Source organism: Dasypus novemcinctus, chromosome 3 (genome assembly GCF_030445035.2).
Source record: "Dasypus novemcinctus isolate mDasNov1 chromosome 3, mDasNov1.1.hap2, whole genome shotgun sequence".
NCBI classification, from domain to species: domain Eukaryota; kingdom Metazoa; phylum Chordata; class Mammalia; order Cingulata; family Dasypodidae; genus Dasypus; species Dasypus novemcinctus.
The window spans coordinates 111,334,772-111,354,644 of NC_080675.1; the positions used below are offsets into that span (position 1 = coordinate 111,334,772).

The following is a 19,873-nucleotide window of genomic DNA, read 5'->3' on the forward strand; positions in this document are numbered from 1 at the left end:
GTCTGCTTCTGTTGTTGTCAGCAGCACGGGCATCTGTGTTTCTTTTTATTGCGTCATCTTGCTGTCAGTTCTCCGTGTGTGCGGCACCGTTCCTGGGCAGGCCGCACTTTCTTTCGCGCTGGGCGGCTCTCCGTACGGGGCGCACTCCTTGTGCATGGGGCTCCCCTACACTGGGGGCACCCCCACACACACCCCTACCCCCCCACCCCCCCGCGTAGCAGGGCACTCCCTGTGCACATCAGCACTGTGCATGGGCCAACTCCACACAGGTCAAGGAGGCCCGGGATTTGAACCACAGACCTCCCATGTGGTAGATGGATGCCCTATCTACTGGGCCAAGTCTGCTTCCGTCCTTTTGGGTTTTAAAGTCTACCCCTCTCACCTTCTCAAGGATTTGCTCTTAAAGTTTTCATTCTTCCTCCTCTTACCATTTTCCCCTTTCTACTAAACCATTCTCACCATCAAACAAATATATTCTAATACCTCTCATCCTTGAAAAAAAAAAAGAAGTACTCCATTATCCCCATATTTTTTTCCAGCCATTACTCCATTTTTCTCCTTTTCATAGCAAAATTTCTTAAGATGTAATCAGTTTTATCTTCTTCACTGTCCATTATTTCTGCAACCATTCTTTCTAGTCCAGTGAAACACCTCTAGTAATGGTTACCAGAAACTTATTTTGCCAAATCCAGTGGCCATTTCTCAGTCCTGATCTTAGTTTTTACACAGTTTATGCCTCTCTTTACGAAGAGCTTGGCTTCCTCCTTGGTGTGTATTCCCTCTCAATTTTTGTTTTTACTGCTGTTCTTCTCATCCAGGACAGAGTCCTCAAATATTCCAATTATATTCTCTTTCTGCAGCTTTCTCTAGGTAATCTTATTGGATTAAGTATTGCTTGCAAATCATAGATTCTCACAACATTTCACCTGAAAGCTCGTATTTTGTTACCTGCACTTTGGTTGTCCTAATAGACATTTCATACTCCAAAAGAGAATTATTGATTGTTGCCACACACCACACACCAGGCTTACCCATGTCAATAAAAGGAATAACCAGGCACCCAATTGTTCAAGCCAAAAAAAATCTAAAAGTCGTCCTTTATCCCTCTTTCCTTACCATTCCCCCACATCTAATGAATAATAAACCTGTTAGCACTACCACCAAAATATATCCGAAATCTTTCATTTATCACTATTTCCACTATTACCTTGATCTAAAACACAATTTCTTAGGTGGATACCTCCAACTAGACTTTTTGTGCTCATTCTTGAGTTACCAGAAATCCATTTTCCTCATAGCAACCAAAATGATCTTTTAAAAAAGTAAGTCAGATATGTCACTCTTTTATGATGTGACAATGATATTTCATTGTCTTAGAATACAGTACCAATTCTTTATCCCAACCTTTAGTTCCCCATGTGAGCTGACTCCTGCCTACCTCTCCAACTTCATCTTTTACTATTGTTCCTCTTTCTATACTGCAACTATGCTGGCCTTCTTTCCCATCCTTGAACTACATTAGGGTTTTTGTGCCAGCAAGTCCCTTGGCTTAAAATCTTTCCCCTTATCTTTATAGGATTGCCCCCTTTTCATTCAGGTGAGAGCTTTAACATCACTTTATCAAAATGGTCTTCCCTGTCCACCCAGTTTTAAGACCTGGTAGACCTTGACCTCATCACCTTACCCGGTCATATTTTCACATCACTTGTTTTATTCTCTTTAACACTGATTTTTGTCTTGTGTGTGTGCATTTGTGTGTCCCAGGTAGTTAGTGTCACAAGGGCCTTATATTATTCCCCAATGAAACCTAAATAGTCAGAGTTGTGCCCAGGTATTTTGTTTTTTATTGACTAGAATAGAGACCTAGACTTCAAGTTGTGGTCTTTCTTTCTACTTATTTCATATGTTATACATATATATATATGTTGAAAACATGATCCACAAAAACAGATTTGACTGAATAATTGCTGCAAGGAATAATGCCTCAGCCAACTTGACTTTCTAGTGGAACTACTGACCAGTGCAAAGAAGAGAGAAGAAATGCAGAAACAGATCGAAGAGATGGAAAAGAAGCTAAAAGAAATCCAAACTACTCAGCAAGAAAGAATGGGTGATCAGGTAATTTTTCTTTTTTTAATTCACAAAAACAGCAAAGTTTGAAACAAGTATAAACCATATAAACATTTAGACGATAAAAATCCTCCCAAATCTCATTCAGAGTTTCTTACCCATTGGTAGCAACATAGTTGAGCAGGAAAGTAATTTAACAGGTGACTTCAAAGGTAATTTATGGCATGTGACATGAGTCATGCACTTTATTGACTTCTTGGTTATATTCAAAACCATTCTTGTGTTAATTATGACTTTATTTTTTTTTTCTAGTCACTTTCCATTACAATGGGGTTAACTAAAGAAATTCAATATATCTTTGGCACTGCTCAGTTGAGTACAACAGTACCAGTTTATACTAGAAACATAAGTTTTTGAGAAGAACTTTTGTGGTATAGACACTATATGGGTAGTGGGTATCTGGGGAAAGAGTATGATAAAGTGAATATTGGAGCTAGAGGTTGGGACTAGGTAGCATTTTCTGGATGGAAGGGACACATTGATAATGTTTAATTTAAACAGCAAGAAGAGAAAGTGCCTATGAAGGAAACAGCTGAACTGAGAATTGCATCCAAGTCTCAGGAATTGCCAGGAATGACTCTATGTGATTGTCCAGTGAACTCTTGTACCAGGTAGGACCATGTTGGTTGAAGGGATAGTGCTTACAGAGAGAGCATTTACAACCAACCTTTGGCTCTCTAGTGTCAAAGAGACGTCGATGTCTCCTTGACTTTTAGTCTTGAGACATTTTTGTAAGTCTTTTTTACAACACAAGCTTTGATGCTGATGGGGAGCACAGGGTACTGACTTCCTACTTTTAAAAAAATCTTTCTTATAGAAACATTCAAAATAAAATATAAACACTTTTTGAAAAGTAAAATCACCCATTTCTTTACACCGAGATGACTACTATTAACATTTTGGTATATCTTCTTTTGTAGTAAAATCACCCATTTCTTTACACCGAGATGACTACTATTAACATTTTGGTATATCTTCTTTTGTGTTCCGTTTTTTTTTGTTTTTATAAAAATGACATTTTAGCATTTTGCTGTCTGCTTATACTGTAAATGTTACTTAACATCTATTGTCAGATATACTTCTACATTTTTAATGACTGAAATTTCCATCTTCTTAAAGAATTTGCTTTGAGTGTACTAGAATTTAATGAAAAAGCCTCTTGAGGATTTTTGAAAATTAAACAGCTCTTTGTGTGGTTACAGAGCACTTGTTTTAAAACAAGTTTCTTCACAGGGAAACTTCACTTGCAGAAAATATTTGGCAAGAACAGCCTCACTCTACAGGTGAGTTAGTTGTATTTGACAATCATGAAAAATTTGCTGACAATGTGGAAATGCATGCTGTGTAATAAATGCATTGTGTAACAAATGATAAATATTTTTCTTATTTGTGGTACAGGAAACTGAAAGAAAGCAGAAAGAGGGACTAAGGTATTATTTTATCTTTGAATTATGGAATTGAGTGAAGTACATGATTCAAAGATAGGATAGCTATAATTGAAAGAGTATTTCCATAAGATTTCTTGGTGCTTTGAAATATTCAGTCTAAATGTAATTTTTAATTTATAATAACTACCAAATAATCTTCTACTCTAGCTACTGTACATTAAGCTAAATATATCATAAGTATCCAGCAACCAAAGGAAAATGTTTTTTGAGAAAAGCTTTAGAACAAAAACTATTTTATATTCAATTTAATTCTCCTTTCCATTCAGAAACATGCTAAAAGTGCTATAAACATGAATATCCACTTACAAATAGTCTTGAAAAAAAAAAATTAAACCCAAATCTGATTAACCCTCTAATTTTAATCACCAATTTATAGAAAATACAAAGCATGAAGGAACATTTAAGTACCACAAGAGGATGTAATTGGCAAAATCCAACATTATGGGGCAAATAACCCAGTTTGTTCAGCAAAGAATTACAATAAAAAAAAAATATGGAAGAGAACCCTATAGATTAAAAGAGATTTTAAAGAGGCATTTCAGCCAATCATGTATATGGATCTTACTCTGCATCCCCAATTCAAACAAACTTAAGGGGAGAAAAATGTTTGTAAGAATTGGTAAAATGTGAAACTTCTCACTAGATATTTGATACTAAGAAATTGCTAATTTTATAGATGTGATCATGGTATTGAGGTTATACTTCTTTTTAAAAAACCTCTCTCAGAAATAAGTATTGAAAAATTTACAGATGAAATTTTTTATATAATGTCTTGGATTTGCTTCAAAATAGTCTGGGTTTGGGCAGGTTTGGGGAGTAATGAAAGGGGTGGGTTGGTGTGGGGATATAGATGAGAGATGATCCGTCATTAAATTATTAAATGCTCTCTACTTTTATATATTTGAACATTTCATTATTTTTTTAAAAAAGTAGATTGCCTTTCTGCTTTTAAACAGAAAGATCAGCAACATAAATTATCTTGTTATCTTGAGGAGTAGAACATTTGCTCTAAGTATGAATCTAGTCTCTCTTTTCTATAGGTCCTAGTGTACCTTTCTCCATTTTTGATGAGTTTCTTCATTCAGAGAAAAACACTATCAGGTGTGATTTTATTTATTTATTTTTGCTTAAAATATTTTTTTAAATTATAAATGAAGATGAATTAGGAGATTTCTTTTTTAAGTGATTAAAAAGTGCTAATTGGAGCATATCTTTTTCCAGTCCTCCTGCAGATCCCCCACAGGTTTTAGCCCAACGAAAACCCCTTGCAATTCTCAAAACTTCAGAAAGCATCGCCTCAAATGAAGATGTGCCTCCAGATATTTGTGTAAGGACCAGTATCCCTAAGTTAAGATACCTTGGCTAGTGGATTGTTTCATTCATTTCTCACAAAAGTTTAGAATTAGAATTAAAATCACTGACTTGAAAGAAGCATATGAAAGATGTTCACCATCATTAGTCATTACAGAAATCCTTATCAGAACCACATGCAATGTCACTTCATCCCTACTGGGATGGATATAATAAAAGACAGTCAATAACAAATGTTGTGAGGATGTAGAGAAATTAGAACCTTCATGCATTGCTGGTGGGAATGTAAAGTGGTACACTTGCTTTGGAAAACAGTTTAGGAGTTCCTCAAAATACTAAACGTAGAATTACCATATGATCCAGCAATTCTCCTCTTAGGTATATATTCAAGGGAATTGAAGACATGTTCACAGATAACACCAAAAAAAACTTGTACACAAATATTCAAAGCAGTGTTATTCAAAATAGCTAAAAAGTAGAAACAACCCAAATGTCCATCAAACTGATGAATAAATAAACAAAATGTGGTATATCCATACACTGAAATAATATTTGGCAATAGAAAGGAGCAGAGTGCTGATACATGCTACAACATGTTTTTAAGAGTGAACCTCGGGAAGCGGACTTGGATAGGGAGTCCACCTACCACATGAGAGGTCCACGGTACAATCCCTGGGCCTCCTTGACCCATGCGGAGCTGACCCATGCACAGTGCTGATGTGCACAAGGAGTGCCGTGCCATGCAAGGGTGTCCCCGCATGGGGGAGCCCCACACGCAAAAGAGTGCACCCTGTAAGGAGAGCCGCCCAGCATGAAAGAAAGTGCAGCCTGCCCGAGAATGGCGCTGCACTCATGGAGAGCTGACATAACAAGATGACGCAACAAAAAGAGACACAGATTCCTGGTGCCACTGATAAGGATAGAAGCAGACACGGAAGAGCACACAGCGAATGGACACAGAGAGCAGACAACTGGGGGGGGGGGGCGCGGAGAGAGAGAGAGAGAGAGAACCTTAAAAACATCATGCAGAATGAAAGAAGCCAGACACAAAAGACCACATATATTATATGCATCCATTTATATGCAATGTCCAGAACAGGCAAACCTGTAGAGACAGAAGGTTGATTAGGGATTACCAGAGAATAAGAGAAAGTTAGATTAAATTAGCTGACTCTTTTAATAATTTCACCTATCCCAGACCAACTGAACCTAGAACCACCACCTACAAACACAAACTGTCTATGCTCCCTGGTGGTATTTTCCACAGCACAGTATGTAATTATTCTTCTACATCATTGCTGTCAGTAGACTATATCAGAATTCCCTGAGGAAGTATTTAAAATAAAATATATGCTTGAGCTTCATCCTTGGAAATTCCACTTCACTATAGCTAGAATGGGACTGGAGCACCTTTAATTATAAGACTCCATAGACTCTTCTGGGTTGCTGGAATATATGCCTAATAGCATACGTACTATAATTTCACTTGTTTTAGAAACTCCTCTTTTAAATGCAGAGAATATGCTTGTGCATATATCCTACCAGATGTATATGGTGACAGTGGTTGCCTCTCAGCAATAAGAAGGTGGGAGGGAGACCTTTTCACTGTATATTCTTTTAAACTAGTTGACTTTTTTTTATATCAATGTTACAAAACACTCCATTAACACAAGATAATAACTACAATAACAATAGATCTGCATTGGTCTCCCTTATTTTTATTCATTCCTTAATCTTGAGGAATTTGGGACAATGTCCACACTGACTACTTCAGGTTGATAAGGGACATAAATATGGGAAGAGGTAAACTAGTTAACTTTTTAAACCATATGCATAATATTACTTTTATTTGTTTATTTTTAGGAGGTACCAGGGATTGAACCCGGGACCTCATACATGGGAAGCAGGCACTCAATCAACTGAGCTACACCTTCTCCCCTATATACTACCTTTAAAGACAAAGTTGTATTTTAAATGCATAGTTGAAGTGTTTGATTAGGTAATAGTATTTCAGGTGATTTTTTCCCCTTAATTTCCATATTTTCTACAGTGATTATGAATTACTTTTTAAAAAATAAAATAAAAATTATGTGGCATAAGGTAAGAAGACTTAAAAACTAGGAGGAGAGTAGATTATCAGAACATTTTCTAGGCCAAAGCCAAAAGAAAAATAATATTGGTAACTCTAGTTCTTCGGTGAAATTGGTTAGGGAAAAACACTATACAGTGTTTTCTCTTGTGTGAAGAATCCCACACAAGACATTCTTCACAGTGTTTTTGTTTGTTTGTTTTTGTAAAATATAGTTTGCTGTTTTCATGCTATAAATATTTGTCTCAAATGTTTATAATAAACCTTTTAAAATGATCTTCCCCTAGAGATTCTGATGTACTACTCCTGTACCCTGTATAGGAAATCACTGATTTAATGTGTCTCTTCAAGTGAAAAAATAACAGCCATTCATATACCCATTGAAATATTTTACCTATTCTTTATATGTTCTTTATTTCAGGACGAATTTATAGGAATTGAGCCCTTGAGTGAGGATGCTATTATCACAGGTTTTAGAAATGTAACTATTTGTCCCAACCCAGAAGATACTTGTGACTTCGCTAGAGCAGCTCGTTTTGTATCCACTCCTTTTCATGAGATAATATCCTTGAAGGATCTCCCTCCTGATTCTGAGAGACTCTTACACGAAGACGATTTAGATGTAAAGACCACTGAGGACCAACAGACTGCTTGTGGTATTGTCTACAATCAAACTCTCAGCATTAAAAAACTGAGGTAATTGGGGATTACAGAACATATAAACCATATTGTTTGATTGCTCCCTTAATCTGTGTGTGCTTGTCACTTATTGTGATTGCTTATCAAGCTCTTACTATCTGCCATAGTCTGTGCTAAGTGCTTTACATGACAATAAGGCATAATAGGCAGAGGCAGACATTCTGAGCAAAGACTTGGGATAGAATGAGCAGGTAGTAAATAAAGAATTTCTAATTAATTCCTGTTTTATTTTATAGGCTGTAGAATTCTTCGCCTTTCTTAGACAGTTTTCATTTTGGCTTTGTCCAAAATTGGTTAATGTGAAGAAGGACATAATTTTGATAACTTACAAGGTTGTTACGATTAGGGCCTATGCTAGAGAAGTTGTAGAAGGCCAAAAGAGTTTTTCCCCCAGATAGTGTCAGTGGGATTTAGTGATTAATTTCAATGTGAGGGCTGGAAAAATTACATTTGATAGTTACAAGACTAAAGTACGGGAGGATTATGGTACCTTAGAGGAAACTCTGCAAAGTGTAGATGATTGGGAAAAATAATACATTCATTTTTTTTCTTTACTATTGAGTTTTAAATAATGGTAAAATAGCTTGATATTGATTTCCAATAGACAGCTAGAAATATATTAAAGGCAAAGTATCTTTTGATAGAGAGTTGGAAATGAAAGGTGACAGAAATGAAAATGCATTAGGGAATAAGTATGAAGGAATGGCATAGAGAGCTAGGGACTGAGCCTTGTGATCAATACATATTTAAAACTCAGCTAATTTAAACACATTTCCATTTCTTTGGTTTTAGAGACATTCTTTAATATGCAAATTTGTGATTTTTTAGTTTAGTTTTTTTTTTTTTTCAGGAGGTACTGGAGTATGAACCCAGGTTCTCTACGTGGGAAGCAGGCACTTGACCACTGAGCCACATCTGCTCCCAATGAGAATTTTTGTTTGTTTGTTTGTTTGTTTTGTTTTTAGGAGACACTGGGGATCAAACATGGGACCTCATACATGGGAAGCAGGCCGTCAACCACTTGAACTACATCTATCTACTCCCCTAATTTGTCATTTTAAAACTACATTTTTTAACTTTTTCCCTAACCTACTTTTTATCATTTGTTATCATGTATCCACCTTGAGTGATTTAAATTTTTCTTTTCCTCTCAGCCTTTTCTTATCAGAGTTTAAAGTCCAGGAAAGGGATAAAAAGGAAGAAAGGTAGTGTCTTAGTCAATGTTTCTCAGTAGTGTAGAATAGATATAGTATAGACATTTATGATAGATTAGGTAATTAAAGTGTAAATCCAGAAATCTAAAGCTGTGCAATGTTTGTTAACCAAGATAAATGAAGTTACCTAGATTCTGTTTATGAGCCTATTGCTGATTCAAGAAAATAATGGATTTTCAAAATGAGACTATTTATAAAATAAATTTTTCAAAATGAGACTGTTGAATAGCAAATAAAATTATAACAAAGATAAGTTGGTATATGTTATCCCTGTGAGACTGACTCGTTTGTGGTTCTTTCAGCCCAATTATTGAAGATAGTCATGAAGCCACACACTCCTCTGGGTTCTCTGGGTCGTCTTCTGCCTCAGTTACAAGCACTTCTTCCATCAAATGCCTTCAAATTCCTGAGAAACTGGAGCTTACTAATGAGACTGCAGGTAGGATTAGTCATACATATAACTTACAAGCAACATCTGCATCCATGCCTGGTGAACATTTATTTATCTCAGCAAACTGAGCTGTATGTTTTTCTTCACTAGAAAAGTTGCCATAAATTGTGAACTTTCTAGAACAAATTAGAATTACTGAACTCAGTATCATAAAAACCTGTAACAAATAAATATAGACTAGCAGTGTTGATTGTGTAATCATGTTTTCCTTACCTCCTCTATTATAATATCCATTTTAAGCATTAGGTTTCTGGGTCATTTTCTTTTTCCAACCTTTTCCCTCCCCCCAGAAAGCCCTATGCAGTCACCCTGGTGTTCCCAGCATCGCAGACAGCTTCTAAAATCCCTACCAGAATTAAGTGCCTCTACAGAATTTTTTGTCGAAGATAGGCCAATGCCTAAGTTGGAAATAGGGAAGGAAGTTGAACTAGGTAAGTATCATTCAATGTATGTCCTTTTGTATATGACAGTGTACAAATAAATGTTTATATGCTTGAGCACTGTAAGTATTCCATACACATAAACAGCATAATCGAACTTGACATAGTAAGTTCATGTCCCAGTAACGATGGGAATTATGTATTCCCCTCTTTCAATTTTTAACAGATGATTTTGAAAAGCATTCTAGATGCCACTAACTGAATCTAACAGGGATATTAGCCCTTAAACCAGGAGATAAAGGCTAGAGGTGTGTAAATGTTCACAGTGATTTTTAAATGGAATCAAACCTTTTAACAGATAACGAGGATTATTGCATTAAACAAGAATATCTAATATGTGAAGATTACAAGTTATTCCGAGTGGCGCCAAGAAATTCTGCAGAGTTAACCATAATAAAGGTAGGACCAGTTTATAATTGCAATTACCTTGTAAATAATGTCGGTTTAAGCAGTTACTCTGGCCTCTGGGAACTATCACATGCTTCTGATAGTCTATAAGTTTCATTATAAGAAAGTCAGCCATCACATATCAAAAATGAGAGACATGTAAATCTTTCCATATGTTCAAATACATTAATATCAATTTTATGTATTTGAGGAAATCTCTACTGAAATTTTCTGGCCTGCTCCAATCTGGGCAAGTTATACTCTAGACTTGACATAAAGAGTGTTACCTTAAATTTCTACTCACCATCATCCTAGGGATTCCTTTCATTTCTTTCTTACATTAAATACCCAGTTTCCTGGATCCCAAATTTTCTTCCTTCTTGATTTAATTCCTCATAGTTTAGGGAATACATTTCCTTTAGTAGAATCCTGAGAAAGGATACATGTAATGTAAAATTTTTGAGAACTTGCATGTCAGAAAATTTTTTATTCTTCATATTTACTTGAGAGTCTGGCTGGATATAGAATTCTAGGTTTGCTTTTCTTTTTTCCCCCCCTTCGAAATTTGGAAATGAACTATTGTCTTTTAGCTTCTAGTGTTGCTTTTAAAATCTTTTGTCACTCTTGTTCTTGAACCTTAGTGTGAAACTTTTTCCCCTTTTCTCTGGATCCTTGTAGAATGTTATATTTGTCCCCAGTTTTCTGAAATTTCAGTCATATACCTTGGTGTGTCTGTCATCACCCATATGATAGGCACTCGATCAATGGTCATGTCAATCTAAAAATTCCTTCAGTTCTGAGAAATTTTCTTTAAGGAAAAAATTATTTTCTGTCCCAGTTTTTTCTCTTCTCTTGTTCTAGAATTCCTTTTATTAGGATAGAGACTCTCCTGAACAGGTCCTCTAAAATTCATCTCATTTTCCATCTCTCTGTTCTTTTACTTTGTCTCTCTAGGATATTAATGGTGCTGTAAAATATTTTTCTCTTTATGTCATCTGTTTTGTCCTAGTTTCTTTTGTCTGTTTTGATCTCTGTCCTAACTTTCTCTAAGTTTTTGTCCACTAATATTTGTTTGGGACACGAAAAGATAAAGGCTCTGTACATGTGACTGGGCCTTGACAGCTGTAAACCTCATTGTAGGACGATCTAGGTTGGCCATTTTGTTGGAGAACCCCCCAATCTTTTGGTCTTCTCTCTTGAGCTGCTTAGAACCCTCAAGAGAAGTCTGATTTCTTGCCTGGAGTATATAAGTCTGGCTGCTAACTTTCTGAAAGCTGAGTATGAAAATTAGTCTGGGGAGGTGGAGGTAGGATATATCCTAGCATTTGATTTATAAACTTTCTCCTCTTTTCCATATGGTATTCCCACCCTCAAACATGCCTAAAGTCCTTTTGCCCAAAGCCTTTCTGTTTCTACTCTATAGGAGAGAACATGGCAGTTGCTGGTCTGGGCTACATGAAATAGGAAAGAGAATCTGGGGTATAACTTCTTAAAGAGTGTTCACGGTTCCTATTAATTCCACCACCCTCACTCTTACTTCCAGAAATAATTGGATATTGCTTTGCTATAGGGAGATGATCTTGCAATATAAATTTCATTGCTCCTCAGCTTTCTCCATTGCTAGAATTAACTTTCCTTGGGTCTAAGTGAATTATTAATTCTTGTTATTCTGTTTCCAGCTTCCAGAATTTTGTTGCTATGGTATCCTCTTTACTGTAGATTTATGCCTTTTAAAACATTTTATTAGTTGTATTGTGGTATTTAGGAGGGCTGGAGGAAGTGTGTTTTGCAATCTGCCAACCATAGATCCTAATTGCTCTTATTTTTAAAATATAATGTCTTACAGGTATCTTCTGTACCTGTCCCGTGGGATTTTTATATCAACCTCAAGTTAAAGGAACGTTTAAATGAGGAGTATGATCATTTGTGCAACTGTTACCAATACCAAGATGGCTGTATTGTTTGGCACCAGTATATAAACTGCTTCACCCTTCAGGTTTGCCGTGATACTAAAAACATATCATTTAAAGTCCTTCAGCAGAGAGATTTATTCTCCATTTAGCAAAGGAATTTAGTACAAAGTTCCCATCCATCTTCTAGAAATAATCAATTAAATTGTAAATTAAAAGCCTACAGCAGTTTTTTCCCAAGGGTTTGTTTTTTGTTTTTGTTTTTTTAACTTTTTATTATGTCAATCTTCAAACATATACAAAAGTAGACAGATTGTTCAATGAACTCCCAGAAACTAGTCATCTAAATGTGATGATCATCAGCTCATGGCCACTCTTGTTTTATTTGTACTACCCCCACTGGATATTTTTAAAACCAGGCACAGTATTTCATTTTATTATTTGGTATGTTGATGGTGATATGAATTCTCTAAAGTTGTTGGAATGAGGATGTTTTAAAACTACCTTCTACTCCCTTCTATAGAGCACCTATTGTGGGCCAGTCTTATCCTTGATGCTATTCATCCATTAAATCCTCATTAAATCCTTACAAACTTTATGGAAAGATTACAGTGTTGTTAAAATTGGGACATAGACCCAGCCTACAAGGACCTTACATTTTAGTAGAGAACAACAAAGAAGAGCACAAATTAGTAGTTATTAAGTGTTAAATATAAATACAATAGAGAATAGGTAGAAACATTTTTGTAATTTTTTATTACATTTTCATGTGAAATGTACTAAAGAGTATATATAGTTTATCTGGACAGTTTTTAAAATAATAATAAAACACATAGTGTGCCTTCCACCGAACTTTAAGAACTAGTCATTGTGTTTCTATCTTTCTATTGCCAGGATCTTCTTCAACACAGTGAATTTATTACCCATGAAGTAATAGTATTGATTATTTATAACCTTTTGACAATAGTGGAGAAACTACACAAAGCGGAAATAGTCCATGGTGACTTGAGTCCAAGGAGTTTGATTCTTAGGAACAGGTTGGTCCTTTTCTTTCTCTCAGTCCTCTCACCTTTCTTCAAAAGCATGGATAGTTGCCATTTTCTTATGCCTTTTGATAAATATAGTGATAAAAACATTATATTAAGAAAATTTTGCTATCTAAAAGTAAATAATCATTGTAAAAACTTTTAAAGAATTCAAAGAAAAACTACCCAATGAGAAAATACACTCAGAGTATTATGATTCTTGTAAAGAAGAGAAATACAACATGAATATTTTGTGAAATATGAAATAGGTTTTCTAGTTCTTTGAGTAGGAACACTACAGATCCAGCAAGGATACTAGCAAAATTAAGGAACTGCTCAGTTTCATAAACCAAAGCTTAAGTTAGGCCAAGTTGAAGAATTGCCAAGAGAATGGGTAAAGCCAGAGTACAAATGCAAACTATGCCTAGGGCTCAAATAAAACAGTTTGGCCTTCAGGTTCAAAGGGTGAGCACAGAGGAAATAAGAAATGAAGTCAAGTAAGAACTACAATTATAAAAATACATTGAGACATAAACAAGGAGAAGATTGTCCAAAATTTTTTGTTTTATGAAAAGGACTTAAAGGGCCAGCATACCCTTTTTTTGATCACCAGTCTCATGGTATGTGAGTAAACCTGCTGGGTTTAAAGATGTTTGTCTGCACTAAGCCTGTAACTTGGATAAGAAGTTAGTCTCCCTAATGTTGCTGGGATACACTAATAACTAGACTCATTCTTTCTTCTCCTAACTACTTAATCTATAAGAGACTGAATTAGACTCTAAATAATGAAATTTAAGAGAACCCTCAATGTATTTCTGGATTTATAAACAAAATAGTAAGAAACATCTCACCCTTTCCTGGTTAAGTAGTTCTAAAGGCGTCACCAGACATAATGTAGCAGCAGTTCTCATCCTGGGAAAGCATATAGTGTTAAAGGAGCATTATCAAATTTGATAGGAAACTTCATGATTCATAAGTCAGAAAGAACCTTAAGAAATCACTTCTCAGCCAATATATTTTGGATGAGACAACTGTTTTGTAAGGATCTGTCCGTACAATGATTGCAGGATGTTTTAGGATATTTTAGATCCCCCTCCACACACACATACCCAATTAAATACAAGTAACATTCCCCCAGTCATGGTGACCATAAAAAGCCCTAAGTGTTTCCAGATATGGGTAGTAGCAGTCCAGATGGAATCTCCTGGTATACTTTTTTGGGTTGGTTGGTCACTTTGCTTGTTTTCACTGTATTCTATAACGTTGAACGTTCAGGATAGTGCTGGAGTTCTCAGGGCTGTAGGAAATAGAAGCAAAGGGATTTTTCTCAGCTTTTTTAGAATTGAACATTTGAGCTCTGTGTGTTCAGATTTCCTTCTCTCAGCCACCAGGGGATCCCAGGGAAACACATAGTTGTTTTTGTGTGTGTGTTTGGTTTTTTTAAGATTTATTTTATTTACTTATCTCCACTACCCCTCCTCCTTTGTTTGTGCTCACTGTCTGCTCTCTGTGTCCATTCACTGTGTGCTCTCTGTGTCTTGCTCATCTTCTCTTTTGGAGGCACTGGGAACCAAACCCAGGACCTCCCCTGTGGTAGGTGGGAGCTCAGTTGCTTGAGGCACATCCACTTCCCTGAAAACACATAGTTTGATAAGAAATTTCATATCAATTCACAAACCAGAGAGAACCTTAAGAAATCACTTAATTCCAGTCTCTCTTGTGAGGAAATTGTGATTCAAAGACGTTGAATGCTTTACCCATGGTAACTGTCAGTTAGTGGCGAAATATAGGGGTAGGAGACTTTCTTCCTTCTTTTTATTAATCCTTTCTGCCTTGCCCAAGTTTTGGGGAATTATAATGTTATGAAGGCCAGGAACAAAGTTGGATCCCATGTCAAGGAAAAAACAGCAATTGTAAATTTTAAAGTAAATTAGATTATTTTATGCCATGGTACAATATGTGTTTGAATTAGTCAAAGCTATATTCAAGAATGTATGATCTGCAACCAATGGAAATCAGTAGTTTGAGGGAAGTAATTGAGGCAAGTAGAACAAGGAGTACATGAAAATGATCCACTCTTTTCTCTAAGATATAGTTCCTGTGTATCTTCAATGAATAGCTTTATTGGATAGAATAGATAAACGCAAGAAAATGTAATTAATGGGTACAGAGTTCATGTTCTAAAGCCTAAAGCCTTTTTTTTTAAGTAAGGGTTGGGACCATAGATAACTTGAGTAAAATAGAATATGTGTTATAATATAAACAGGAAAATGTATTATACAGGTGGCACTTTACCAAAGAAACTCATGTATTATTTTCAGTTAAACTCTGGGAAGGAAAAATCTGAACGATATTTGGAGAGCCTAATCTATAAGAGTAAACAAGGAAGTCTATGACATGTATAAAAGCTTAATTTCCTCTACCATATTTCTGTTAATGTATAAATTATTGCCATTGTACGTGTTAGTGTATTCAGTAAAAGGCTGAGACCTGCACTCTACTTCCATTCCAGTACTCATTTTGCATATAGTGGAAACTTAATAAATGTTCTATGGTAGCCATGCACTGTGGTTTAGTTATACTTTGTACCGCTGAACTAACTTGACATTTCCCCATGGGCGGACACTGCCACTGCTCTTACAGGTGCATTTTTCATAATTATCCACTGGAGGGAGCTGTTGTCATAGCTAAGACACACCTGCAGTACCTTAAAAAAAAAACAGCTATGCAGCTTCTTTCATGGCCTATTTTTATTATCTCTTTCTCTTAAATCTGGGTTCAGAATCCACGATCCCTATGATTGTAATAAGAACAATCAGGCTTTGAAGATAGTGGACTTCTCCTGCAGTGTCGACCTGAGGGTACAGCTAGACGCTTTTACCCTCAGCGGCTTTCGGACTGTACAGATCCTGGAAGGACAAAAGATCCTGGCTAAATGTTCTTCTCCCTACCAGGTAAGTGTAAAACAAGCTTGGGCAAATATGGAGAGGGTTTCTTAAGGTCTTTCTTATCTAGATAATCTATGAAAGCTAGTGTTTACTGGTATTGTCTATCCTGGAATAGATGACCTACTTTTCAAATATCACCAAGTCAAGCAAATTGTACCATTTTTCTGTCACAGCACTGAAGAATATACACATACACATTCAGACATATGACTAACTCAGTAACCTAAGTGCCTGGGGCATTTCTATGCACTTATCATCCTTGTGGTCTTTTATAGTGATCGTCTCTGTAAAATAAGGATAACAACCTCTTCTCTGTACATCAGAATTTTTATGAGGATTAAATTAAATATATGGGAAGAAAATTAGGGCAAATATAAAGTTTTTATACAGTGGCCTTTAGGTGAAAAAAATCCCTTCTGACTCAGCTCTGGACAAATGGGATTTGCTGATTGACTATGTAGCATGAACCTGGGCTAATCACGTGAACCACTTTTAGAACATAGCTAGAGTACATGCAAATTCAGTAGGTTTACAAATATGGATTTGATAGTCCAGATATTTTTGTCATCTTTTGTTCCAAGGATAATTCGAGTTGGCTCTATTGATCACTTCTTTGGGGAGCATCTCCCTTTACTGAAAGGGTAAGGAACAGTGTTATAAATGAAAATTTATGTCATAAAGTCAACTTGGTTAAGCACTATGCTTTTCAATTTCCCACATGAATAGGCTACCATGAGAATAGCAGAGGATTATTTTAGTTGATGGTGCTTTTTGTGATTTCAGGTAGACCTGTTTGGTATAGCAGATTTAGTACATTTACTATTGTTCAAGGAACACCTACAGGTCGTCTGGGATGGTTCCCTCTGGAAACTTAGCCAGAATATCTCTGAGTAAGTATTGGTGATTTCAGGGTCTTTGCTTATCCAAATAATTCTCTTTCTATTGGGTGCTTCTCCTTTGGTAGCCTTAATTTTCATTAGTGTATCTGCAGGACACCTAATTCAAGATAAAGGGATCTCTAAGATTCAACCTATTCAGATTTCAGGACATTATTCTTGACCTAGTGTATCATGTAGACTGTGACTTTAATATCGAAGTCTCTCAGTTTAGAAGTATTAATAGAAACATTTCATAAGAATAATTTTCTAATCAATTGGTATTAATCTTAAACTCACTTCTAGTAAGTATTGTAGTCAAACATTAATAAATATCTCTTGAAGAGAGTTAAATTTCTAAATTATATACTAATTTTAGGCTATTATTTATTTAGCGAGTGAGTAGAACTGAATCACGGACCTGAATCTCTTTAGTGAAGAAAGTAAATGATTTCTTAATGAGAGCTGCTTGATCTCAAAACCTAGTACTCCCTCAAACCCACTCATAAAACTTATTACATATCCTATGTTCCACTTCAGCTTATCATAGCTAATAACTTCCCAGCACACACTTGCCAATCTTTCACTTATTGGTACATCCTTAGGTCAAAAAAAAATTATTGAAGATTTGATGCCCTTTCTCCATTCCCTTCTCTCAACATATGAATTGTTTATTTCTCTTTGTTTAATTCAGAATTTAGCCAATCTTATTATCTCTTACATGTACTTTAAGGCTTGAGCTGTAATGTAAAACATATAGGCTAGATCCAGGCATTTCCAGCTGGCTCTGGTCTCAGGCAGGTCCAATTAACATAAGCAGAAACAGGTGGAGTCTATTGGAATTTCCTAACAGTCCTGTCTTATACAATAATAGAAGTTTCTCTGATTTAAAAAAGCTACAACCATCATAGATTTAAGCAATAGTTACTTCTGTAAGGTTTAGAATTCTCAGAGGGTTGTAAATAATAAACCACTGGTAGGGACTTGGGGAAAAAACTATAGTCTTTTTAATGACCTAGGCTATAGAAAAGTTAGAGGAGAAAAAAATCACTTTTCTTCCAAATCATCTCAGTGCATAAACATACTACTGAGTTTACCAAAAAAAGAGTCCTAACTTTCATGTGCTTGTGCTTGATGGAAATGATTTTATATGTTTTTAGGCTAAAAGCTGGTGAATTGTGGAATAAGTTCTTTGTGCGGATTCTGAATGCCAGTGATGAGGACACAGTGTCTGTTCTGAGGGAACTTGCAGCAGAAATGAATGGGGTGTTTGACACCACATTCCAGAGTCACCTGAACAAAGCCTTATGGAAGGTGGGAATGTTAATCAGTCCTGGGGCTTTACTCTTTCATCAAGATAGGCAGTCAAGTCTCTGACAGATTCTTGCCTAAAACAAATGGTTGTATTTTAGACACTATATATTGCTATAATTTAATTTAGGACACATTTGGATATACTGCCAACACTTTCCTACATTTTGGTAGAGGTATATTTCTAGGTAACTAGTATTTTTTTACACAACAATGTCACTAGTCTTGGCTTTGTCTAACTTTAATAAAGAACTGTTTTATTCTAAATAGTTCCATAAGGATAGCTACCTTTCCATTTAGCAAGTTTGTCTCTACTTTTCCATTTTATAATTTGTAACGTGTATGTACCCTCATGATCACCATGTATTTTGTAAATAATAAAATAATGTTTGTTAAATTTGTTTCTGACATTTCATCTACCTTTTGGAAACTAAGATAATAAATGGCTTAATTGTGCAGGCAGGAAAATTATATATCCTAGACTTAGATAGGATTATGACAAGAATGCTACGCATTTCCTTAGGTGTTTATGGCCTTCCAATATGTGATTGAAAAATAGGTAAAATTATTTACACAAGGTCAAATTTTCTTAAATTTCAAGTGTCAAAATTGTCAATATTTTAATGTTTTCACCTTTAATCCACCAAGCCCCTTGGTCTATCTATATAATCTATTGGATCTACTGCAACTGGGTCTCTTGATTAGGAATATGGTTGTTAGAAATGGAAATAGGTTTCAAACCAGGCTTAGCAACCTTTCAGACAGAATAATCTTAACTTTATTACAAGCAGAATGACATGGAGTTGGCAAGAATCAATGAAGGGAATAGAGGAGGTTTTGTTCTTTTGAAGATTTGGAGAAAACAGGAGGTCAGAATAAAGAGAGAACTGTGAAGCATAGAATAACTTGGGAGAGAATAGGTCTAGATGAAGGATTGGATACCCAAAAGGAGACATGAATTAACACCTAGCCACCTGGGGATAGGGAAGGAAATTGGTAGAAAGGGGCAATGAGTGGCCCTTAAAATTAGCTAATGTATCTCTAAGTTGGTGCCTGATTTTTTTCCCCTCTCTTTACTTGTCACTGTTACTGCTCTTAAGATTGCTAGAAAGCATAAAATCTTCTAATTATATCTCAACTAAAAACATTTAAATGTATATATTTGAAGCACTGAAACATGACTTGGATCTGAAAGGTAATCAGTTTTGAAATCTTTGCTTAAAATAGAGCTCATCGAACATTCTCATATTTGCTTCTTGTTCTATTCCTGTAAAGTTATATATTTCTTTTATTTCTACCTCTCTGCTCTCCGAATTTCTCAGTCCACCACTTTGATAAAGTCCTTACTCTGAGATTGGGTGGTAAATTTAAATTCTTGACAGGTTTTGCTGCCGTCTAGTGAATTCTTCAGTGTCTTGCTTTACTAACTTCAGCCCATATCTTATATTTGGTGTATTCCTTCCCCCCATCTAATTATTAACATCCTATATTAGTATTATATAGTTATCATTCATGAGAGAATGTTCCCATATTTGTCCTATTAACCACAGTCCATCTTCTACCACTGGATTCCCTGTGCTTTGTACAATCCATTCAGAATGTACACTCAGTGGCTCTCATTTTCATCACAGAGTT

The 19,873-nt window shown here is 35.7% G+C and overlaps 1 protein-coding gene across 2 annotated transcripts in view; it reads left to right on the forward strand.

Annotated features, from left to right (window-relative positions):
* Positions 1-18,639, forward strand: part of BUB1B (BUB1 mitotic checkpoint serine/threonine kinase B) — a 65,055-nt gene extending 46,416 nt beyond the window's left edge. For both annotated transcript variants that reach the window (XM_058293907.1, XM_058293908.1), the window contains 14 exons: positions 2,006-2,118; positions 2,632-2,741; positions 3,364-3,413; positions 4,619-4,679; positions 4,800-4,905; positions 7,400-7,674; positions 9,194-9,330; positions 9,633-9,773; positions 10,081-10,181; positions 12,016-12,165; positions 12,974-13,116; positions 15,887-16,058; positions 16,836-16,942; positions 18,088-18,639. In XM_058293907.1, the coding sequence (XP_058149890.1) occupies positions 2,006-2,118; positions 2,632-2,741; positions 3,364-3,413; positions 4,619-4,679; positions 4,800-4,905; positions 7,400-7,674; positions 9,194-9,330; positions 9,633-9,773; positions 10,081-10,181; positions 12,016-12,165; positions 12,974-13,116; positions 15,887-16,058; positions 16,836-16,942; positions 18,088-18,304 (1,883 nt within the window). In that variant the 3' untranslated portion in view covers positions 18,305-18,639. The remainder of the gene's footprint in view (positions 1-2,005; positions 2,119-2,631; positions 2,742-3,363; positions 3,414-4,618; positions 4,680-4,799; positions 4,906-7,399; positions 7,675-9,193; positions 9,331-9,632; positions 9,774-10,080; positions 10,182-12,015; positions 12,166-12,973; positions 13,117-15,886; positions 16,059-16,835; positions 16,943-18,087) is intronic.
* The last annotated feature ends 1,234 nt before the right edge of the window (positions 18,640-19,873 follow it).